The 26501-nt window shown below is 35.5% G+C and overlaps 1 protein-coding gene across 30 annotated transcripts in view; it reads right to left on the bottom strand.

Annotated features, from left to right (window-relative positions):
• The window catches only part of NRXN1 (neurexin 1), a 1138820-nt gene that overhangs the window by 638029 nt on the left and 474290 nt on the right, over window positions 1-26501 (bottom strand). For all 30 annotated transcript variants that reach the window (XM_030826918.1, XM_030826917.1, XM_030826892.1 and 27 more), the window contains one exon: window positions 11667-12105. In XM_030826918.1, the coding sequence (XP_030682778.1) occupies window positions 11667-12105 (439 nt within the window). The remainder of the gene's footprint in view (window positions 1-11666; window positions 12106-26501) is intronic.

The following is a 26501-nucleotide window of genomic DNA, read 5'->3' on the forward strand; positions in this document are numbered from 1 at the left end:
CTGTACTGTCCTTACTCATGGTATTGTAATTCTGACACTAAGAGGACTCCTCGAGGACTCCCGAGATGAGGAAATTCACTGGCTTCCACAACTCACTTTCTCACCCTATTTCATGTAGTTTCCATACCTTGGTGCACTGTGTCTGCACTCACTCTAAAGGGCAAAATGGCTGCCAGGTGGTTTACACAATCATTCATGACAGTTTGTCTGACAGTAAGGATGGAGTAACTGTTTCTCTTGATTTTTATTTATGGTGTGTTAGTGCTTGCTTTGAGCAAAGTATTGTAAGAAAGTTCAAATAAGTTATTTTATGAATGTGCTTGATGATATAGACAGGGTAAGATTCTTACTATAACTTTATCATTAGACTTGAGTTTTCTGAATATGGTCATAAAGACCACAATTTTCAAATATCCCAGTGCACACTTAAACACACACCCACACCCACCCACACACACACTCTGAAACAAATGTTTAAAAGAAAAAAAAATATTTAACTCTACGGCCTCTGAAGCACTTTGGTATTTTCTCTCTCATCATATCATTTTATTAAAACAAATGCTGGACCATCAATGGATTTTAGCATCAGCTAAAATGTTGTAACCCACCGTACAAAAAATAAATAAATAAAAAACAAAAACAGATTTAAGGGTTACTATCATAAAGAGTATGTTTCTCCCATAGTTCCTTATTGTCCCTTTGAGAGACAACTGTAGAGTTCTCATAGAAAGAACAAGTAGGCCAGGCATGGTGGTTCATGCCTGGTAATCCCAGCACTTTGGGAGACCGAGGCGGGTGGATCACCTGAGGTCGGGAGTTCGAGACCAGCCTGACCAACATGGAGAAACCTCATCTCTACTAAAAATACAAAATTAGCTGGGCACGGGGGTGCATGCCTGTAATCTCAGCTACTTGGGAGGCTGAGGCAGGAGAATCGCTTGAACCCGGGAGGCAGAGGCTGCAGTGAGCCGAGATCACGCCATTGCACTCCAAGGGCAACAAGAGGAAAACTCCATCAGAAAGAAAGAGAGAGAGAGAGAGACAGAGAGAGAGAAGAGACAGAGAGAGAGAGAGAGACAGAGAGAGAGAAGAGACAGAGAGAGAGAGACAGACAGAGAGAGAGAGAGAACAAGCAACAACACATGAGACAGAAGGAAAAAGGAATTTAATCCTACCTTTAACTCAAATTTAATCCAAGAAAGACTAGAACTTAAATTGAGCTCTGGATTCAAAGGAGACACATCAGGCAAATGGATGGATCAGATATCAGTCATTGGAATATTATGCACACAGACACCATAGGATGAAGAAAACAGGGCTGAAAATCAAGTACTATTTTATCTATATGCTTTGCTAATCCGTATGAACTTGTATTTTAGAAAATCTTTGTAAAAGAGATGGCAAATAATCAGAAAGTAAAGAATTTAACTCAAGTGGGACGGAAGCAGTTATTTTTATATTTTGAAAATTTATGGAGTAAAAATGGCTTGAATTAATAATTAAATTTTATTACTGAGACAAATGCAAATAGAAATTTATATTTTAGCCTAAACATGTGTCCTGAAATAGACACATTTCCAATAAGGGATTTGAATCCCAGATCTCCTTAATGATTTTTACTATGGATATGAATCAAAGGACAAATTCACCTAGCAAAAGAGTCATCACAGAATCCGAATTAGTTTAAACCAATTCAACTCATAGATATGAGCATAGTGAAATTTAAATATTAAGGTTCCCATGTGCTTATTTTATTATAATTGAGTTATAAAATCAGTGGTTACAAAGAACACATCAAATTAATATTTAAACCTGGTTCATTGATAATTGAAGACAACTGAGTAGTTGCCAAACTCTATATTTCAATGCAAAAGGAGAATTTTCCAAAGGCTGAGGTAAATAAATGTTATAAATACATTTTTAAGAGAAAACAAAAATCTAAATGTATTAATGGGTCATCCCTCTATCTTTTTCCAGGAACCACAAATATTGACATGTTCTTTTTTAAATAGTTTGATTCTTTCATACATTCTACCCCTTCTAATAAATTTATATTTGAAGTTTCTGGTAAATTAACTATATATTTTATGTAAACATTGTTACATTAAGGCTGCTAAAATTGGGGAACAGTAGTCATATTTGAGAAATTATCTAGACTGGGGTTTCATGCTTCACTATTTAAGAATCCAAAGCAGCCTGCTATGCTATTTTATTTTTTAAAGGAATGAGATCGCAACTAAAAATAAATTATTTGTGGACATACAACTTTTTTTTTTTTTTTTTGAGAAGAAGTCTCGCTCTTTCACCCAGGCTGCAGTGCAGTGGCGCGATCTCGGCTCACTGCAGGCTCCGCCCCCCAGGGTTCACGCCATTCTCCTGCCTCAGCCTCCCACGTAGCTGGGACTACAGGCGCCCGCCACCTCGCCCGGCTAATTTTTTGTATTTTTGATAGAGACGGGGTTTCACCGTGTTAGCCAGGATGGTCTCGATCCCCTGACCTCGTGATCCGCCCGCCTCGGCCTACAACTTTTATAATTTTAATGTAGAAACCGCATTACATTCATTATATTCTTACATTTAAAGCTGCTTTTTCATGACATATGTAAGAGGTAAAATGAAGTTGATAAGCAGACAAGGTAATATTTAAGAATATTCATAAAAAAGTAATAAATTTATATTTCATGTAAAATTGTATGCAAAGGTTAAAAAAAACTTTTTAAAACAGCTCTTAGTTATAAAAGTGGAAGTGAAATTTACAACATAGTGAGGTAGTTTTTCATTACCTATCAGTTTCCATTATTTTTTCTATCCCATTTTTATTGTCTGTTCTACTTCCATAAGATTAGTTTACAGGGTGAGAAGAAACACAGAGTGAAGGTGAGATTTAAAATATGTTAAGTTGATGTCAAGAGTTAAATTACTTCAAAAGTTTAAATTACTAGGAAATGAGGAGTAGAAAATAGTGTGCTGTAATAGGGAACCCTTTTTCCTGATGAGAAAATGCGATGTTCTAGCTCTTCAACTAACTAGCTAGCAAGTTTAGCCCAAGGATAGATTTGTTAGGCTTCAATGTGGCTCTTATGAAAAGTAAAGAAATTCACTAGATGGATTACTAAGATTCCTTTTTGAATAAACAGTTTTTAAATTACTGCTTAAATGAATCGTTTAAATTAATGTCAATTTTATCTATACATAATTCTGCACCACCTGTCCCTATACAAACTAATCAGATTTCACAAAGTTACAGTTACTTGCCAAATTCCTAGTCTAGTAACAAATTCAAACTTGATGAAAAAGGCACAAAATAAGTAATAAAAATGGAATACAACATTGACAATAGGGTATAGTGTAAAATGTAAAATATATAATTCTCATAAAATAATTTAAAAAACCCAACATATTAACAGTAGGTATTTGGTGATAGTATAATTATGGGTGTTTTTAAAAAACTTTCTGTATCTTTTTTAAAACCAATGTCATCTATGAGGTTTTTAAAGAAATAAAATTAACTGTATTTGAAAACAAAACAAAAATACCATCTTAATATTCCACTCTCTGCTTATTACCATCTGTTTACTGCTTACTTAATTCATCTGTGAGCTGGGAACTTCAGGAAGTAAATGAATATATGAAAACAGAAATCTTCTGACAAAAATTTAAAAGTTTAATAATATCTGATATTGGCAAGAATAAGAGGGAAAGGGCACTTCAATTACTGTAGATAAGAATGTAAACTGAAACAGCAGTTATAACCTGTCATTATCTTTCAAAATTAAAAATACAATTAATCCAGCAATCCCATTTCTCACATTCAATCCTAGATATTCCGACCAATATACACAAAGATTTCATGTATGAAGGCATTATCTATAAACTAGTTTAAAACAGTGAAGGTTTAAAAAAAAAGTAAAAATTCAAATGTTCTTCAATAGAGAAATGCCTAAATATCAGTATGTTCAAACTAAGGTATGTATGGTGTCGCTACAAAGAATGGCACAGAAAACGCTCCCTGTAAGTTTTTTTGTCACATAGTAATTGGTAAACTATAATCTTGACTATGGAATAAAGGCTGTATAATTACTTTATGTGTGTGAACATATTTATAGATATATGATGCCTAGAAAAAGAACTGGGAATTTTTCAACGCCAAATTATTTTAGTGGTTATCTATGGAGAACAGAGTAAATTGATGAGGGAAGTGTGTGGTAAGGGGAAACTCTTCACTTTGGTAGTTTTTGAATTGCCTGGACATATTCACCAAAAACATGTATTTATATATTAAACACATCATGCATTACACAAATGCACATATATAAACACACATACACATTCATAGCAATGTATAGACACATATACATTTTAAACATGATCATACACAATGTTGGAAGGTTGTAAATACCAATCAAATAACATTCTGCAGCAATTGAAATATTATTTTGCAGAAGTTCCACAGATTTCCACTCAGCATTCCACAGTAAAGGTCACTAGGTCTGAGTGTGGTCAGTTAACTGCCTGTCTCCTTAGGGTGAAACTGATGCCATAGTCCAGAGCCTGCCCCTTAGCGAGGCAAGCCCAATGAGGAGATTTGGTAGATTTTCAGAGGGCAGTTTCACTTCCCAGGTTTGACTGATACTTACTAAGTCCATAACACCAATGTATAAAATAAGAATGCCAAGTTACTAATTTCCTCTGAGGAAGTACCTATCACAGGACATGAAATACCTTCCCATGTAGCTCTGCCAATAGGGATGTCAATTATAATCAAATATTACTTATTCATTTATGATGAGAAATTTACTTGTTACAGGAATGTGAATACTCATATGCACTCATCCCTCGGTATCTGTGGAAATTGGTTCCGGGATCTCCTGGAGACACCAAAATCTGTGGATGCTTGAGTTCCTGATATAAAATGGCTTAGTATTTGCATATAACCCATGCACATCCTCCCATGTGCTTTAAATCATCTCTAGATTACTCATATCTAATACAATGTAAATGCTACATAGTTACTATACTGCATTGTTTAAGAAACAATGACAAGAAAAAATGTCTGTATATATTCAGGGCAGACTCAATTTTTTTTCCAATTATTTTCAATCCATAGTTGATTGAATCCACAGATGCAAAACCCACAAAAAATGGGGGGCCGGGCCGACTGTATACATAACTGGTCTATTTTCTCCCTCCACTCTAATCAGACTTACAATGGGAACTAAATCTTAATCAAAAGAGTGTATGGGGAACATGGATTCTGAACAAGAAGAATGCATGAGATAAGGAAATGTATAGTGATATTGGCCTGGGAAGGCTTGACACTCTTATCTCAATTAAATGACCTGCCTCCTTCTTTACAGTGGGGATGAAGTTGCCAAGTTCGCTGAGCAGTGTTCAGAAGATTACTGCTAATATTTGCCCCTGTGAGTTTCTTTTCTTTAGATATGTTAATACATTGAAGTTCTACAAGCCCGGGGGCCTAGCTCAGGTACTTCTGAAAAGCTCTGCTCTGAATCTTTGCTTATGATTCCGTAATTCCCAGAAAATAAATTTTGTTACTTAGATAATCTTGAGCAAAAGAGTACATAACATCATATTAAACAGCCTGAAAAATTATGTTTATACTCTAACTGCAACTATATAAAATATATATACATGTTAACAAAAACTGAAGGAAAATGTACAAATATAAAAAATATTTGGAGTGTGGAGAAACAGTAAATGACTTTTTTCTATAAACTTCTTCAGAATAAATAAATATAAACATTTTAATAAAACTTAACATTACAATTTTAAGCAAAATTGACCCCATCTGGTCATATGGTCAAAGAACTAGTAAATTATTGGTAAGGTATTTCGGTGTTTCTTCTGATGAATAGTGGTTTATGGGTATGGATATGAAACAAAGTATTATAAATGCACTTAAAATTACTTCAATGTATATAATAGGCTACTAGGCAGAGGCATGGGAGGAACGTTTACAGTCAGAGGGCAAGTTCAAACAAGACCTAAGCAGAGAAATTGTCTAACGGTTGTTCGAGTAGAAATGTTTAAGTGTGGTGATTCATGAATGGTGTACACAGAAATCAAGGCTGGCAATAGATAGCTAGAAAGTGCTGTTCACATCAAACAGTGATTACTATAAACCTCTAATTATGTGCTCTTGAGAGAGCCTTGTACCTTTCCCACTGTAATTTCTAGTTCTTAAACTGGAACTCTATGGCTTCAATTCAAATCTCAATGGCTTCGTAGCCGTTAAATGTAGGCTTACCCATGAATAACCGCTGACACAATCTGCTGTACCCTGCTGTATACAAGCCAACTTTGACAAGAATAATGAGTTTTCTCTTTGATTTCATTGTGTAATGATGGTTTACAAAAAATAAAATAAAATAAGCCTGGCAGTTTGCTATAAAAATACTTGAGAGGGTACCTTTGACTGAGCCAAAGAGCTTAACACAAATTTAAACAGTATTTGTGCCCCAAGAAAACAATCATTAACGTCATCCTAACTGTAGCTCCATTCACACTTTAGCTAAATACCTGGGCAGCTGTTTTGTGTTGAGGGTGGGACCAGAGAAGAGGCAAAGGGGAAGTCTGGAAAGAGAGAGACTGGTTTAAAAGCAACAACAACAAAAATGCTCAGCTGTAAGTCCTGCAAAAATTGCAAAGTAATGGGCCTCTTCAATCATATTTATTAACTCCAGTGACTTAGGGGTTTTGCCCTGTTAGTAGCTAAGTTATCCACAGAGGATATTTACATTTTGCAGCACTTAAGTCACCCACTCTGATTCACTAAATCATGCCTGCACTTGGTGTGGTTTCTCCTTTGCTAGCTTAGTGCAGGATCTGGAAGTGCCATTTACGGCTCAGCCCACTTGGCTTTCCATGTCGCTGACCCTCTAGTGAGCAGGCAGTGGAAGAAAGTTGCATTGCACATAATGAACAGCTATAGCCAAGCAGAATTAATCAAACTGTGGAAATTAGAGTGAATTTTCCCCATGTCTCAGATTGGAAGAAGGAACATACGTTAGAAATAACCCGTTACAATCAGTTTTGCCAAAATGAGAAAGTTTTAGAAAATTACACAGAAAGGCATTGTTTCTCATTGAATAAGGGGTTCATATACCCCTTTCAGTGAACTAAAGACCAAAGAACCAAACGGAAGGCCACCAGAAAGCCGGACATCCTAGGTTCTTGTCAAGGGCACACCTACTGTGGCTGCATATCCCAGTCCTCAGAAAGGAGTTACCACCTTCCTTCTTGATGGATTTTCCTGCTGCCTCTATGTCTGCAAAATGATATAGGGACCTCATGACCAAGAAGGGACAGAAGTCCTGTTCTCATAAAAACTTTTCATTTTTGTACCAGGTTTACACATTCTCTAACAATTATTTAACTTTCTCAGTGGTTTATTTCAAACATCTGGGCTTGGAGGAGGGTGTTGTATTGCTAAGAGAACACCACTTTTTATCCTATATCATATAAACTGCTTTCAGACAGTAATGTAATTTAAACAAATTCTTACAGTTAAAGAAGTTGCATTTACAATTAAAAGAGTGCCATTATTCTCCAAATGTAAAAAATGATGCTGCTATTTTATTTTAATTTTTTTAGAATATTAGGGGTTGTTTGGCCCTGTACTACTTACATGTTTTTATTCTTTAGTTTTTCTTATACCAAATATATATTGAACAACTGCTATACCCAGGAATGTACTAGAAACTGTGGATAAAAAAATAAATACAATTTTCTCTATCCGGGATGGAAATTATGAACCTTATAAACTGGGTAATATTAAAATTAAATCATTTGTATCCACCAAATATGATTTTAACCCTATCTCCATCCAAAAATAACCACTACTTATATCGGCAGCAAATTAATGACCATGATGGTCTCATTATATTTCTATTTACTTCAGTATGGCCAACAGCAGAAAGAATTGCTCTTAGGCGTGGGTTCCCTCTACTTTAATAACAGAGATAATAAGGCTTTTAAAATATTGAGCTAAGGAATATTCCAGGCAAATCAACAGATATGGCCTCATTATCTGTATGTCAGAAAGGAACCCATGTTACCCTCTTGTCATAGCAGTACCCTTTCTCCACATTATATGAAAAATAATTTTCATATAGCCCCTGAATATAACTGATATAAAAAATGGGTAAAATAAGTTATTTCATGAATTTCCATGTTTCTTAGTTTTAAGTGACCAATGAATCTTAGTGTTTCACCAGCCAAATCAGAAATATCCTTTAAGTAAAATAAAAACAAGTATAGTCATTCGTTCGATTTTTAAAAGGCTACTCCATAGCAAACCAATGCAGTGTGCAAATATGGAACTTAATTAAAATACTATATATAAAATATTAACAGCTGCTGCTATTAAAATTACATTAAACTCCCTTGAGCTAGGCTAACATAATATGAGCTCTCTTTTTTTTCAATTTAATAAAGGACAGAACTTGGTTTAGTGAATGAGCTTTGGTTTTTATATTGTTTGTACCAATTCACTAATCTGAAATTTTAATCACATAAAAGTACTTTACCATCACAACAGCACCAAACATAGTAATTTGATCTTTCCATTGGATTCAAAGAAAAATCTCATGCTTTATTTTATTTCTTAGATGCAAACCCTTCCTTAGAACGTGTTTCTGTTCTTCCCATACAGAATTGAGCTTTGTAAATTAAAGTAGATATCATCTACTTTTGACCTTCTCCAATGAGGGTACAAATACAGTAATTAATAAACTCTTGGTAATTTGGATGAATTAAAGAGCTTAAACAGAAAAAGTAGATTTTATTCTGCTTGAAGATTAAAGTATTTATCTGATAATTAGATTGCATCAATACTTTCTCCTTATAATAAGAAACCTCATAAAATATTAAAAATAATTTTGCTCTCTGTGAGTATGTGTATATGTGCATGTGTGGCATGTATGTACATATGCATATATATACATAGATACACACATATACATGTAGAGAGAGACACATGCACACATATATAGACACACACACAATTTACATAGAAGAAAGACTGGAAAGAAATACCCAAAAATATAAATCATTATTTTCAAATGAATAATGAATACTTTCCTTTTTCTTTTATATTATTTTGTATTTACTAGTATTTTGAATTAATTGTGTATTACATTCATATAGTTAGAAAATTCCTCATTTCTAAGTGAATGAAAAGCAACTGATTTGATGTTTGGTGTTTTTTTCCTCCTCTGAACTTTCAGAAGATACCTGTTTAACCTGATATGGGTTGTTTTGTTGTTTTGAGACAAGGTCTTGCTCTGTTGCCCAGGCTGGAGTGCAATGGTATGATAATGGCTCACTGCAGCCTGGAACTCTTGGGCTCAAGTGATCCTAAGTGTGGAGATTACAGGTTCATACCTGTAATCACACCACTATTTTTGGCATGTTTTGTTTTAAAGTGCTATAAAATCTGACTTAAAATATCTCTTCTTGAAAGTAATTTTCACAATTTTATTCTAGATCTACCTTAAGTCAAATTGTAACATCCACAAGCTAATTTAGTTTCAAAGCACTACATTAGCCCATGACCCCATCACTTCAAAATTCTTCTGCCTGAAAGTTCATACGTACCAAATTAACTGCTATCTCTGGCAGAGATAGGCTGGAGGGATTCAGAGGGGAACACTCTATTATTATTGTTATATTTTTGCATTCCCATCAATGAACTCTTCTCAGCTTATTTTTAATTAATTAATTTATTTATTTTCAGACGGAGTCTCGCTCTATCTCCCAGGCTGGAATGCAGTGGCAGGATCTCGGCTCACTGCAAACTCCACCTCCCAGGTTCATGTCATTCTCCTGCCTCAGCCTCCCGAGTAGCTGAGACTAAAGGCACCCGCCACCGCACCCAACTGATTTTTTTTTTGTATTTTTAGTAGAGACGGGGTTTCACTATGCTAGCCAGGATGGTCTCGATCTCCTGACCTTGTGATCCGCCTGCCTCGGCCTCCCAAAGTGCTGGGATTACAGGCGTGAGCCACCGTGCCCAGCCTCTTCTCAGCTTAAATCAGAAAGAAGAAGAAGAAGAAGAGGAAGAGGAAGAAGAAGAAGAAGAGGAAGAAGAGGAAGAGGAAGAAGAAGAAGAAGAAGAAGAAGAGGAGGAAGAGGAGGAGGAGGAGGAGGACAGAGAGGGAGGGGGAGGAGGAAGAAGAAATGGTAATTCAATTCCTTGTAGACTTCTTTAGGAAAGTGAGAATATTTAGGGAGACGAAGTTTCCAGAGAGGAATGAATCAGAAACACAGTCTCCAATATATCTGGGAATGAGAGCAATGGGTTCTGACCTTCCTTCTCTCCACACTCACTCCCAACTCCTTCTCAATTTCCATATATTCTATTTCTTTATTTTGTTAGTTAAAAAACATATTTCCAAACAGGCAAACACAATCTTCTTGATCTATAAACAGCAGAATAAAAAAGCAGGGATAAGAGGGAAGCAGAAAATAGTTCAGCTGGGAGTAAAAACAAGTACCGAGGGAGCCCATGCAAGGAGGGTATGAGCAAGAGAGTTCAGCCCCAGGTCTTCAACAGGGCCCTTATGAAAGAGGATGGTTATCACAGATTACTGAGTCTAAAAGAAGCACTCAGCTTCTTTTAGAGTTGGTTGGGGGTGGGTGAAGTAAAGAAGGAGAGTAGATAGGTCTAAATTTAGTTATCTTCTATTACAAGATCATTTGATTTATGTATGAGTAGGACAATCAGAGCATGGGAGCCCAAGGTGAAGGGAATTAAATAAATGTAGTTGTATACTTAAAACCGATTTCTCTCTCCTTCTCTTCTCTCCCTCTCTGTCTGCCTCTTTCTCCCTCTCTTCTCTCTCTCTCTCTCTCTTCCTCCCTCCTTCCCTCTCTTTCCCAGGATTCCCACAAATGTCATTTCTGCTTCCTGGATGATCCTTTCCCCTCAAAGCTCATATTAGTCAACATCCTAAGCCCCCTAAAACACTCCCAAATTTCAGTGTAAAAGTGATTTCTTCGGAGAAACTTTACCTGCCACCTTTACCCCTCCTCTCTTAGAGAAATAAAATGCAGCAACAGGAAGCAGAATGTTTGCTGGTGGAATTCCAAATACCTTTCATCAGAAAGGGAAGCAGTCTGGAAGGGCAGCAGAGCTTTGCCAGTGTCCTTGAAATGCTACTGTATTGATTAAAGTGTTTTTAATGCCATAGACTCATCCTAAAGTGTGCTGTACCAAACCAAGGATTTTATGTTTGGATCATTCTAATTGTTTTTCATATTTTATATTTGCCACTTCGGGTACCTCCAAACATCCAACAACATAAGAGAAAACTGGGAATAGAAAAACTTTGAATTTTTTCACTTGCAAATTCAAGACAAAATTTTCTGCAAGATTTGGCACTTGATTACCCAATAAAAGTTCATTTAAGAAGCTATTTTAGAAGACATTTGAGCATTTGGGGTTTGATGCCCAACTATGATAATTAATTAGCTCTTTCTGATTTTTATATGGTATGAAACAGAAGCAATATCAGGCAATTTCTTTTACTCTAAAGAAACAAATGCAGGAAGTCTTCAATATGTCTTGGTTTTCACTTTTAGGAATGGCACGGGTGGGTGGGGTGCTCTGGCAGATAAACAGCATAGAAAAATGGTAAGATTACCTGACCGTCCGTCTCTCTGGAAGTCCACATGATACCATTCTCCATCATTCACTTTCTTCAATAGGGCTTTTATTTTTATAGTACCTGACCCCATGTCCAGGAGGAGGTAGAGGTGGCCATCTAGCATCTCAATAGCAAAGAAGTCCACCTTTATCATCTGTGGGTGCTTGGCATCTTTTTGATGTCTTGGCTTGCCATGGCTAAATAAGATGAGGCCATTTGGCTCTGTTGTACGGAAATCAAATGATATGGAGCCAGTTTTCTTTGCATTCCATTTAGGCAAAGAGATGAAAGACTCTGGGGTCTCAAAGGTGATTGGGTCTAAAGTTGCAACATTCTCACATTTAAATGCCACCACTCCATGGATCTTCATCTTAGGATCTCCTTGCTTGGCAAGTCGAGATAATTCCAGCCTCACATCATTATTTTTATATACAACCTGTGGGCAGAGGATAGCAGTGAGAAACTACCCTCAATATTTTAATATCTGAAACTTGTCAACAGCTCATGTAACTTGCAAGGACATCATAAAAAGGCACACAATATTTAGTTAATTTTGTTGTATAAAGGAAACATTTCTCAGGCAAATAAAATTCAAGTGTCAATTCATAGAACAATAACATAACAATTTAAATTAATTCAAATAATGTGTGTCCAGATGCACACACGCATGTGCATATACACACAAACTGCTTGTATTTAACTCAAATAATTAAAAAATCTGCATATATCTTTAATTTCATGTCTATATTAACATGTTAAGACTTGAACTTATAAAAGCTACTTGTTTCATAGTTGTCTATGATATTTTTAAATTTAAATATAAGCATTGAGGTTATTAAGTCCCCATCATTAAAGCATTTGAAATTGGATACCATTATATACCAGCCCCCTAAAATATTGGATCTCTTCTATTATCTATATATCTGCTGTGGATACTAACTTTGCAAGATAGTCACCAACAAGTTAAAGCACAAAGCAGCCTGATATTTGTCAGAAAAAAAAAAAAAAAAAAATATATATATAAAAATATATATATATATATATATAACTAAGATACAGAAGATCCCTGACCTGCATCAATACCTTTGAATACTGTTAAATAACGTGGCACTGCCACATGTAGAATATGGTGCTTCCCCTCAATTTATTCAACCTGTGTTACTGGTGATCCATTTCACTTTTAATTTACACAAATGATGAGCAAGGGTTGTCTTGTACTCTCATTTTCCAAAGCACTTCAGTGAAAGAGGCTAGGCACTTCTGAGTGCTTATTGATGATCCTAAGGCTTTTTGGATTCCAATTAACACATTCGATAAATTCACTGACAGGGTTCACGGTACCATACTTTTGCTATCCCATCACGCTAACAAATTCAAAGGTATTTTGACATAAAGATAAAGAGAGAAGGACATCTTTTCTCTACAAAATGCATACAGTGGATAATCATATTTCTAAAATACATAGACCATACTGACTTAAGGGTGAATTAGTTATCTAGGTCCACGTAACTATCTAGGTTCTTTTAAGAAGGCACTCTATAGATTTCAAAGCTCCCAACATTGCTAGACTCTAGATTTATTTATCCACATGTAAAAATATACATATATATGTATATGTATACACACACGTATGTTTTGTTTTTCATTTTTAGGAATGGCACGGGTGTTTTACATAATATATATAACAGGAAAAATAAGACAGCCTGTATCTGATTAGCACTATGAAGTCAACCAAGTCAACGCAGCAGTTATTCCAAACCCATGGCCAACCGAACCAACAGATGGCTGATGAGTTTCCTGATAGGATTTGTTAATGGATACTCTTTATTTTTCAGAGTAATTAAGAGTACATGCTCTGGTATTGGACTTCCTGAGTTCAAATTCTGGCTCCAGCATTACTGAACTGGGAAACCTCTATAAGCCTGTTTCACTCCTTAAAAGAAAATAGTACTTCACATAATGGTTATAATAATTAAATAAGAAAATACATATAAATGTGAAAAGCTACATAAAGGCATTCATTCCAATGCCAAGCACATTGTAAGATTTCAATAAATAATAACTACGTAAAATACACGATAATAAAAATCAGTGCTTTATCATCTAACGGACATAGATTTTAGTTCTAAATTTATCCATAAGAAAGCATTTAGAAATAAAGCCCACACATATAATTGGTTTTTATACATGATTTGTGCCAACTAAATAAGTCACATCTTTCCAATGCTGGGCCTGGTGTTTCAGTTTACCTTTAACTTGAAGAAGGATTATAATAAAGAATATGATATCCCTCATTCTTTGAACAAATATGTACAATGGTTTAACAAGCATCTATTGACAACAAAAGAAGAGAAAATGAACTTGAGCAATAACAAAAAGGAATTAAATTAATTCTTAAGAATACTTTTTTGAAAAGAGAAAGATCTATTAAGTCTTAGAAAAATTTATTTAGGATTGCCTTTCTTTGGAGATCTTTAGAGGCAGGGAAAATGCTTTTCAAGGATGATTTTCCAAGTTTTATCGCTTCTCACTATGACTTTCATGCTACTCAAACCTATATTATTTTTCCTTTTTCCTATTGATTTATATTCTAGTATGTGGGCATTCTTTTGACATAGATATTGATCAAGAATAAGTATTTTCAGACCCAAATGATGCTTCTGTTGATCAATGCCAACACTCATTCTTATAATAGAACCACTGTAATAGAATTGAGTGTTTCTGACATGAACAAGTGGGTTTTAGCCCTGGTATATTGTCTCTTGAATCTGACATCAGCCACCATAAAGTTGAAGAATGAGGGGCAGTCTAAGTCTGGGCAAGGATTTCAATGAGACATAATCTTATAACTGAATCAGGTGTCTTGGTGATGAAAAGGTTCAGGAAGATGTAAAAAATTAGAAGCAGGGATAATTCCCTGGGTAAAATTTATTAAGGTTAGCCATGCATCTCTCATAAAAAAAAAAAAGTATCTCCACCAGAATCAATGCTTTATATGCTTTATACTGGCAAGAACCTTGCTCACCACAGTGCAGCACCAAGATCAGTGGCTGGCACAGAGTAGATGCTCAATAAATATTTGTTTATAGTTGAAAAAATTCTTCCTTCACCTTTTTAAACCTAGTTTCTAGATTATAGGCTTTTGTAAATAATATTTAGACCTATAATTAAAATACAGCAGAATATGGTATTGCGGACCAATCTCATAAACTAATTACTATTTTGCCCTATTTCTCTAGGAAAAAGCATAAACTTATGCGCATATCCAGTTCATAATTGACAAGTTGGCCCATGCATTGGGAAATTTCATCTTCACACACATTTTGTGAGGTATAAATTCCTTTTAGAATGAAGAATGCCTGAGTTAAAACTCTCCAGAGGTTTATACACAAAAATATACACTGTGCTTCTCCTCAATATTGCTCTTGTAGGAAAGAACTATCTCCAGATACAAGAACTCTTTCCTACAAGAACTATCTTGAGAAGAAGCACACTGTGTATTTTTTTCTTCCCATTTTGTACTCTTTGAAAGGCTACTCCAGAAAACAGAAAAGCAATTTTGCATTGGTAGGCTTATGGCTCTCAGATTTATGCTACTATTTCATCTGACCCAGATTTTATAACTACCCTACTTTTCTAAAGTTAGACCTGCTCTTAAAATGAACTGAATCTAGTTCAATTAGAATAATGAGTAGCTAGTAAGTATTCTAACTCTTCTAAAAATTCATGTGTAAGCTATTTTTTCTTCTTTCTGAAACAATGTGGCACTCAATCATGGGAACACCTTATAATTATTCATATATTTTTAATTCTTATGTCAAAAGCTGTAATTTACATGTTTCACTTTTGAACAAATTTCTATATACTTTATCATCATAACAATTGATGATATTTGTGCACACTCATTTGGATCTGTTTATAGAACCAAGGTTTCTTTGGGGACATTGATTTTTTTTTTGAAGACTGATTCAAAATGTTGAATTTTACTTCCTTGCTTCATGGGCTTCTTTCCCATTTCCTCAAACATTTGTTAGAATTTTTAGTGTCCCTCTCACGTTAATATGCAAGAATAGGGAGTAATATGCTTGCATTTTCACATTCCTAGGGTTTACCTTTGAGGAAAACAATCACTGAGTATTATCTTTGATCTTAATGATAATCCTGAAAACATGACAGCAATGCAGAGAAAATAAATAACTTAAAGAATAGGAGCTTAATAGTCTGCATATTAACTTGGTTCGATCTCAAAGCTATTACTAATCCAAGTCGCTAACCTCTCTCTGTCTCAGTTTCTTAATTTTGGAAACTGACATCTATAAAGGCATGCCATATCTATAAATTCTTGAGATTTTTTACCCTTAATCTGTGTGATTTGGGACAGACATAAAAGATGCTCGATTGTTCCTGCCCCCTTTCTGGCTTTCTCCTGTTGCTATTTTTGATGCCAGGATATTGTTCTCTACTTTCAGATATACTGAAACACTAATCCATTAGTAAAGAGAATGTTCATTGCATCTTCAGGTACACAGACACGCCACAAGGATTATATCTATCTAAGTTTTGTACAGATGGTGCTGAAGCACTGGTAGTTGATAGATAAGGCTCTTTCAACAGAGCGGGAGTATGTGAAATTCAGTGTGAAAATATTTGCCACTCAGATAATGACTTTTTTAAATAAATATATGCTTCAGCTTGGAAATTACAGTGGGGGTCTTAACTTCATTAACATGCATGATGAAGACTTTTCATTATTTAACTATGGTAGTATGCAGGATGGTGAAATAAGCACCGAAGTTAGTGTTGTTTAGATATTTAGACTTTGTTATGACCCTCCCTGAGAGAACATGAATGACTCATATTTTAATCTATCTTGGTTTTTTCTTTCATACTTGCAGATAATAAAGAGTGAGGCCTAAGAATTTGGTTCTCAAGTCTGATTTCAGAGAGAATTCCAGCTAACTCATTTTCAAACCTGTGATCTTGTGCAAGTTCCTCAACCTTGCCAAGTCTCAGTGTTTTGTTCGTAAAGGACAATGATATCTACCACATTAAGGTTACTGTAAATAATAAATTATATTTTAGTTAAAGTGCTAATAATGGGTCCTAGCATGGAGTAAGTGATCAAGTAAATACTCATTGCTTTTATTAATATTATTATAAATAACATTCTTATTCTTACATTGAATTGTCCTAACAAAGGTAACAGCTAAGAAGGTAGACAGTAATTGACTGGCCACATATTTAAGGGAATTAAATAGTGCTGAGATCAGCAGCTTCAAAGGTATTCAGCAGATTGGGGCTTCCTTTTTCATGCTGATATTTACATTGCAGTTGGATGTACACATCAGGCTTTCTCTATAAAGTTCCTTAACTAGAAAATATACATAGCAGGCTAGCTAACCTAGGAGTTGTATTTTCACCCATGGAAGGGTTTCTGTAGTATCTAACAACAGCAGCTACCACTATCACCAAAGCCACCACAAGGATCAGTTAAGATATACCAGTTCACTTTCTGGCAGGCCCTCTTACAAGAGTTTTACATATATTAATGTGTTTAATTCCCATATGCATCCTAGAAAATAGGTATCATTACTTCCTATTACCATAATGTTACCTAGAAAATAGGTAACATTATTCTGTTATCAATAAATATCTGGAGGCACAGAGTGATTGCATGTCTTTCTTCATGATCATGTTTAATCCTGTTTGAATATCTAATGACGTTAACCTCAAACTTTATCTCTTTATCTTTGTTTCAGCAGGAAATTTATCTTCGTTTTTGATAGCAGTTGCTAAGTAGATTCACAGTCAAACAGCTGTTTGTCATCAGGCAAAATGATAACCTTTCAATGAGTTACATGTGCGTTCTAAATACCAGTATTTTTCCTTCATTTGTTGTCATTAAAATATCTCTAAGTGAATCAAATGTCACAAGTAAGTAGAGGAATTTATTGTGTATCTACTGATTAAAATGTCCCTTCAAGTCCAGTTATAGCAGAGGGCCTATTTCTGTTTCCAAGATGATATTGTAGTTTTTCAACAGGTATCTCATTTAGAATGTAACAAATGTTATCTTAAAAGTCTGTGCGGTTTAAGAATTATTTAAAGGGACTGTTGCTTTAATGCTTATTTTTGTTTATTTGTTTAAAATGCAGTTAATGCTTTTATTCTATTAAGACCAAGTGAAGGCCAAGCGCGGTGGCTGACGCCTGTAATCCCAGAACTTTGGGAGGCCAAGGCAGGCGGATCACGAGGTCACGAGATCCAGATAGAGACCATCCTGGCTAACGTGGTGAAACCCTATGGCTACTAAAAATACAGAAAATTAGCCAGGCGTGGTGGCAGGCGCCTGCAGTCCCAGCTACTCGGGAGGCTGAGGCAGGAGAATGGCGTGAACCCGGGAGGCAGAGCTTGTAGTAAGCCGAGATCGCGCCACTGCACTGCAGCCTAAGTGACAGAGTGAGACTCCGTCTCAAAAAATAAATAAATAAATAAATAAATAAATAAATAAATAAATAAATAAATAAATAAATATCAAGTGAAAATATTTATTTCAAGTACCGGAATTTAATTATCATTTTCACCTAGCTGTGACCTTTCTAGGCACCATCTCTTTATATCAGTGCACTGTGTCAGAATACAACCAGGAACTAGCCAGCAAGTGAAAAGTACAAGCGCCATCCAGTAAGTAGCAGATAAATTGCATTTGCTTTGCCATGATCTGGGTAAGAAGGAGCTCAGAAAAGCAAATGCAGCATATTAGAACTTTCATCCCCAACATTAACTTATTTATTATTTTGAAATTATGTTTCAATTCTGACACTTCCAATTCGATCAGATATGCACTTTTTAGACACATACTATGGTAGGATCAATCAAATGCAATTTTAGTCACTCCCGTGTGCATATGCATAGTTCCATAGAACATGTTACACTGAAAATAAACTAATTTAATACGCTAGTTTAATTTATCTTAAATATTTGCTAGTGGTAAATATATAACAGGTAAACTATATGTGATCAACACATATACACAGACACACACCTACACACACACCCAGAGTTTAAACATTACCCAGATACACTATATGTCAAATTTAATGTCATTGATGTCCATATAAATATGCACATATGTTAGAATATATGGTATATCTCTCAACAGATACATAGATAAGTAGATAATACATACCTATGTATGCCAGAGACATAACAAAATATAAATACATTAACAATATTTGATAATTTCAAAAAATTAGAAATTTGGTTTAAGCACAAAGATGGTCCTACTCATTTTGTATCAAAAATGTTTTGGCTCAAAAGCAAATTTTAGCACTTATAAAGTTGGTGCTCTCCACAAAAAAACCTGTAGCCTCCAAAAATTATTATTTTATGATTCAATAAAAGGAGAAAATTAGACATTTCCCTTCATGTTCCTGCCACTACAAGGAGACAATCTTAAAAGCAGAATAGAGGCAAGGTGGTCACTTTTTAAAATCTTTGCACCCATTATTGTTTAATCTTCCACCCAAAATCAAGTTTCTTATGCTATTCACTTTCTTACACTGAAGGTCTAGCATAGGATATGATTCTAGCAAAAATGTCAAACACTGTTGAGCTTAACTGACCAAGAGACTAATAGGATTTTAGCTTTTCTGGGAATGTCACTACACAGAAATTTTCATGTGTAGTGTGATATGTCCACAGGAGACAGGTGGGCATCCAGTACAGTACATACAACTGTGGAGTGGCTGCGGGAGGGTTAGTGGATAGGGAAGACAGTGTAGAAAATGAGCAAGCCCTGTACAAAGTAGTCCGATGCATGTTTATTTATTTATTTATTTGTTGAGAAGGTGTCTCACTCTGTCACCCAGGCTGGAGTGCAATGGTGTAATCGTGCAACCTCTGCTGCCCAGGTACAAGCAATTCTCCTGCCTCAGCCTCCCGAGTAGCTGGGACTACAGGCATGTGCTACCACGCCTGGTTAATTTTGGATTTTTAGTAGAAACGGGGTTTCACCATGTTGGCCAGGCTAGTCTCGAACTCCTGACCTCAAGTGATCCACCTGCTTCGGCCTCCCAAAGTAATGCATCTTTAAAAGCAATTCTTAGCAGTAAGGAAATTTAATTTTAAAGAGACATACGTAAATAATTTTGAAAAATCAGAGTGTTTTGGGAAGGCACCAAGTTGATCTTTTTTTCCCCTGATCTAATCTGATTCAGAGACCATGTACAGATAATATTTTCAATGAAATATGTTATCTTCTCCAAACCCAAATACTAAAACCTGTTATAAAATGCAAATCAAACTACAGTAATATGATTTATCCACAAAGGCATATGACATTTTATTTAAAACAAAAAAAATAGTTAAAAATTGGAGAGGGAAAAAACAATATTTTGTTTACGCAACAAAGAGAAAAATATTTTTGCTTAGTCTCAATTAAATACAACCAAATATATCCCATTAATCAGGGGAAGAAAAAGGAAAAGAAAACCCCTCCTGCTTTGTCCTTCCTTCATTCCAGCATTCAGTGAACTGCTTAAAGTTACTGAGACAACATTAGGTGCAATATGTAAAAGTTACTCATGGGAGTTGAAAGACTGAGTTGCCCTTGGGTTAGCAGCTCTATTTATGAAGCTTTCAGTGCATATGAGTGTGTAAAAGAATAACCTGAGTTTCATTAAATAGTTATGTCTATTTTTCTCACATTAGTGATTCAGTAATGCCTTTTGGAAATAAACGGAAAAATGAACCACAAATGTCAGTAATGTGAAGTTTCAGCCGAAGATCTTTTTGAAATACAAACTGCAAACTTCATCGTCTTATTTTCAGATGAAAAAACTGAGGCTTAAAAGGCTAGGAGGCTATCCAAGTTGGCATCAATCTCTGATCAAAATAATGTATTGGGGACTTCAGTGTTCGGTGTTCTTTCAATTTTGTGTTAAAAAAGAAAAAAGAACAATGAACGAACTCTGCCATAGGTCCAGGGTTATGAAATGCTCTTAAGCAATTACAAATGAAGAGCACCCCGCTTTTTAGCAACGTGACAGAAAAGGAACTGGAGCTTATTTAAAGGTGACTCCAACTTTAAAACTACGTTAGCTTCATAATAAGTTGATGTTCACATACAGAAATAAAAGTCCTGAGGGGGTAAAAATTGCAGTAATTTCCCCCAGTGATAGCATTTAGAAAGACACTGAACAAGTTAACTAGAATCAATGAACTTGCAATGTTCACTGCTATTTTAAAAGGAAGTGATGAAGATACTTTCCACGTCAGTCTTTCATGATCTTGCTGAAAATTATCTCACCGTAACTTGGGGTTAAGAGTTTCTACTCCAAGCCAGCAGATACTGCTAAGAAAGGCAATGCATGTCTGCTTTATCCAAAAAACTTTTCAATCTCCTGCTAGTTTCAATGGGGGGAAAGTAGCCACTATTATTATTATTTTATTAGCGGAAACTATCTCCCATGTACCAAGAAAATATCTTTGAACTGATAATAACAAAATAGTGACACTAAATGATGGGTCTAGATTAATCAATGCATCTTCTTTTGTGTCTCCAGCCTCATAAGCTCAGTGAAGTTTCCTCCACCACTTAATTTTACATTTTTCTAAGGAGGCAGACATTAGTATAAGTATATAATATACCATTTAGTAGATGTATGTGCATGTATTATAGATAGATTAGACAAATATATGATAGATAGATATATAATAGATATATAGATGATTTCCTGTATAGTCTGTGCTTTCCTCATTGATTTGCAATGTTCAATATTTTAATATATTATTACTTTTTGATCATGCTCATCAATTTTAAGCTTTGAAAAAATTTCTCCAGGAGAGACTGGATAACCATACAATTTCATGTAAAATATTTATTACTTGATTATATTTACATGTGTGTGTATGATATATGTATTATTTTTAATCCACTGAAAATATGTTGTCTTCTGTTTAAGGTGTAAATCCAAATTGACTTGCTCCACAAATAGTTAAGTTATTTGAACCAGCACATTTTTTTGTCCTTTTTTTTTTTTCTTACTTCAACACTCAGGGGAACACAATTTTTAAATAATTATTTTTCTGACTTGCAAGGCCTACTACATATTAAATTATTACATATATGAGATTCTATGGCGGAGCATGCTGTTCTGTTTTACTGATGTTTATTTTTTCTTGATCTAGTTCCATTTCACCTAATTGTCACAGCTTTATAATATATTCTAATGTGTGTTAGGCTCCTTCCCATAAACCAACCCATTAACATTAATTAGCTTATAATGTTTATATGTTATAAACATTATAAACATCTCATGTAATTTTGCACATTTTTTCCTTATGAAGATGTTAATAAATTAACAAAAGATATAATCAGTTTATTCACTTCAATAAAAAAAGCAATCACTGAATATTTTTAAATGACCATAGCTTATATACTTTTTTGTTTTCTGTATTGACAAAATAAATATATATCACAAGTTGCCTTGATCTAGCTTTCGGAAACACAGCAAGTTATACAGTCAAATTTACTTAAGGGGACTTTAGAATACCCCAAGGAAATTGTATCTTGCTTAGAATTACATTCCTATTATTATAATTATTTGCAAAGTAATAATGCATAAATGATTTTGATTTTATCATATCAGAGAATCTGGCCTCATGCAAGAACAATAATTTATTAGTTGGAGGATAGATATACAACTATAGAGATAGATTAAATCAGAAAGAAAACAACAACAACAGTGAATGTAGTTGTAAGTGCACTAATTCTATTCCAATAATCACAGGCCCTGGTAGAGTTCCTTGTAATAAAATACCAGGAGTAGGTGACCAGTATATTGGAGTTATCTGGTGAATGAGATGAATTATTCTCAGTGAAGAAGAAAGTGGAGCGACCTCAGACTCCACTTTAATGGTGGCTCTCTTCGAGAGGTGAGGGTACTTGCCTGAGGTCACACCGCTATTGTTCAGAGTCAGTCAGTAGTGGACAAGATGGAATCTGAATGTTTGCCTCCAGAGCCTGAAATGCACTGTTTAATTTATTGGTTTTCTTTGTATGTATTGTTTTTATGATGGTTAATTTTCCTAAAGCAATAAAAAACCGTAGGACTTCTATGCTTCTTTAATCTGATGTTTCAAGAGCTGGTTATCTAGTTGGTGGATTATCCAAATTGCATGAATCCCCCTTCTTTCCCTGGCTGCCTGCCTTTACTGCTCAACCACACATCCACCTAAGAGCCTGCAAAGGAAACAGGAAAAGGTGGCATTTAAGACAGCCAATGCTGATGTTTTTAGCACCTGCAATGAGAACATTTTTCCAAGTAGACTTGTTCCTGAGAAGTTGTATAAGTCTGTTTGGTAATTTTAATATAATTTGATAAAAACAATGTGTTACAAGATTTATATTTACATATATTCAAACAGTCCCAGGTTTACATTCCTGCATTGCTGCTTAACTACTTGTACTGCCTTGGCCAAGTTGCTTATTCTTACTGAAATAATTTCCCTCTTTATCAAATGAGATTATGAAAACTTATTTTGCAATGTTATTTAAGCACATAAGTACTTCTTCCTGGGTACCTAAATAAAGGGCAGTCATTACTGTTGCTATTATGCTCTTAACTGTATAAGGTCTTAAGGGTTAAGATCTTAAATGGGTAAGAGAGGAGTGTTCATTATTTAAATTAGTAAGTGACTACTATTGAAAGCAAAGAAGCATTCTGTAAAGCAATCACACTCGAATCTTGATGTTGACATACAGACTTCCCAAATTACGTAATTTTATCTCTTATCTCTCTGGAACTCTACATTTTGACTTTATCTGCTAAACAAATAGTATTTTTAAAGTAATATTTTTTATTTTAAATTTATTAAAGGCATATAAATGACAGAATGAGACAGTCTGTATAATGATATTAAATTGATGGAAGTATAGCTAGATGCAAATAGTTGTTTTATTTAGCTTATACTGGATGGGATAAGTATATGGCCTTTTCTAGGTTTGCTAAAATATTGAACACATGTAACTGTTGTTCAATTCTAACTAAAAGGGCCCGAAAAATTATAGAGACCTCAGGTTGAGAACTGTTATTTTTCAATTATAACTGCTAGCAGTAGGGTATTCCTTTTTAATCTATTCTTTAATTATTTCTTTGGAAAGTCCCACATGATTCAGATGTCAGATGGGTTGTGCCTTTTGCCAGGGGTTGCTTAGTTAACTGTTTATTTAATGAATGGGGTTTTATGTGCTACTGAATTTCTCATGGCACATGTTAGAAAATTTTTGGCAGCATTTAAATTGGAGAACTGAGAAACATATTGGCTCTACGGAAGCTCAATCAGCTCCTGGGCAGGTGCAGAGTTTTTGCCAACAAAAATTCAGTAAAATAAAAAATGCAAAGCACAAATTCTCACACAATCCAAAGAAAACTGACTTTGGTGTCCAAGATTAAATGAATGCTAGATCCAGGCAGCTCAGGTAGCTCAAGAATGGAAGGGGAAAATGCATCATAACTTTAGGAGAGAAGCAGGAATGGGACCTTCTTGTTTTGGTGGATGACAGTATGCATACATTTTTGGATTGCTGAGAAAATTCAACTAGCTCCTAAAAAAAAAAAAAAGAAAAGAAAGAAAATAGTCTCATGTGGTTTCGCACGTCTTTTCCTTATGAAGATGTGTTAATAAATTACCAAAGATATAATCGGTTTATTCACTTCAATAAAAAAAGCAATCATTGAATATTTTTAAATGACCATAGCAGTGACTGAGCATCCTAGACCAAGTATCCAGATGGCTATGTTTTTTAAATGATTTGGCCAGATACATAGACATTGTATAAGCATTGGTTACCAGATTTATTTATTCTGACTGGGAACCAAAAAATATCCTGACACGTCTTCTGAGTTCTGAAAAGTCCTAAATGCACATATATATATATATATATATATATATATATATATATATATAAAGTTTTACTCAGTAGTACAATAGGATGAGAAAGAAAAAATTGGAAAAGATTTTTTTAAATTAAACACTAGTTCGAGAAAATAAAGATGAGAATGTATCTTTCAGCAATTAAAGTGAATAGTACCAGCCTACTTGTCATTACTACATGACTCTCCAAACTGTGTGGAATAAAAGCCATTTGCAGTCATCTCCTCCCAAGTATAACTGTCATCAACTCCTCTCTTCAATACTCTGCACTTGGCCAGACCATGTCCCAGCCCTTCTCCCTGTCTGGAAGAGCAATGTCCTGAGTCAGGCTTGTTCTTGACTTCTCCTCTCCTAGATGTAGTTTCTGTCAATACTGGCTTATTGAAGACTCCTGCATTCTTGGGACACCAGTAGATATTCTTTAGTATCATTTTCCTGCTGTATTCAGAAATGGGGAGGGCTGTGCTCATTAGCACAGCGATGCTGGCCCAACACTAGGTTGGCCACCTCTTGGTGGCTACATAAACACACGTTCCCCACTTTAGGCCTAGCCACTTGGCTGTCTTCTATTCCAGTTCTGTGTTGAACAAGCCCCCAGTAGATAGTTCATTAGGGTTGGCCAGCTACATCCACTTTGCCCCTAATTGGCTTTGATTAGCTTCTACGTTGCCTGGTATAATTTTTTTTTTTAATTGAGATGGAGTCTGATTCTGCACCCAGGCTGGAGTGCAGTGGCACAATCTCAGCTCACTGCAACCTCCGCCGCCTGGGTTCAAGAGATTCTCATGCCTCAGCCTCCCAAGTAGCTGCGACTACAGGCGCCCGCCACCACGCCCAGCTAATTTTTTTTTTTTGTATTTTTAATGGATACAGGGTTTCGCTATGTTGGCCAGGCTGTCTCAAATTCCTGACCTCAGGTGATCCACCCGCCTCAGCCTCCCAAAGTGTGAGCCACCGCGCCCAGCCATAATGTTAATGTGAATCATTATAGCACCCAACAGCAACCATCAAGCACCTTCTCTGTGTCCCATGCTTGTTGAACAACAAAATTCTATTTCTTTGTTTTTTTTGTTTTTTTTGAGACGGAGTCTTGCTCTTTCACCCAGGCTGGAGTGCAGTGGCGCGATCTCGGCTCACTGCAAGCTCCACCTCCCGGGTTCACGCCATTCTCCTGCCTCAGCCTCTCCGAGTAGCTGGGACTACAGGCGCCCGCCACCACGCCCGGCTAATTTTTTGTATTTTTTTTTTTAGTAGAGACGGGGTTTCACCGTGGTCTCGATCTCCTGACCTCGTGATCCGCCCGCCTCGGCCTCCCAAAGTGCTGGGATTACAAGCGTGAGCCACCGCGCCCGGCCCAAAATTCTATTTCTCACGACAGTCTTATGAAGTAGACATTTTTATCTCCATACTGAAGCTCAGAGAATTTAAGTATTTTGTCCAAATTATACAGTGACTAGGTGACTGAGCAGGGATCCAACTCAGCTTTTATCTAGCTTGATTCCAAAATCACAGATGCAATTCTAGTGCATGCTCCCCACCCCACGGGGTATTAGCTGAGTTCCTATTTACTTATTCAGCCCTGGTTCTGGGCACACTTTCTCAATTTCATCATCATGCCTTTTGTGTATACAAGTAAAAGGACCCCTTATCCCTTTTCTCTTTATTGACCAAATGCCTCATTAACTAGCTGTGGTTCTCTTAACACTACTGGTAAATAATAATAATAATAATAATAATCCCCCTTAGGTTTCATCCCACTCTCTTTCTCTCTTGATGTCAGGATAATTGTTTTTCTCCTTCCTGTCCTATGCACTCTGATTTAGTGTCACGCTTGTTTTGTGCTCACTTCACTCTTAGGACTAAATTACCAGACTATATTTTAAGAAGGTACAA

Source organism: Nomascus leucogenys, chromosome 14, assembly GCF_006542625.1.
Source record: "Nomascus leucogenys isolate Asia chromosome 14, Asia_NLE_v1, whole genome shotgun sequence".
Lineage (NCBI taxonomy): Eukaryota > Metazoa > Chordata > Mammalia > Primates > Hylobatidae > Nomascus > Nomascus leucogenys.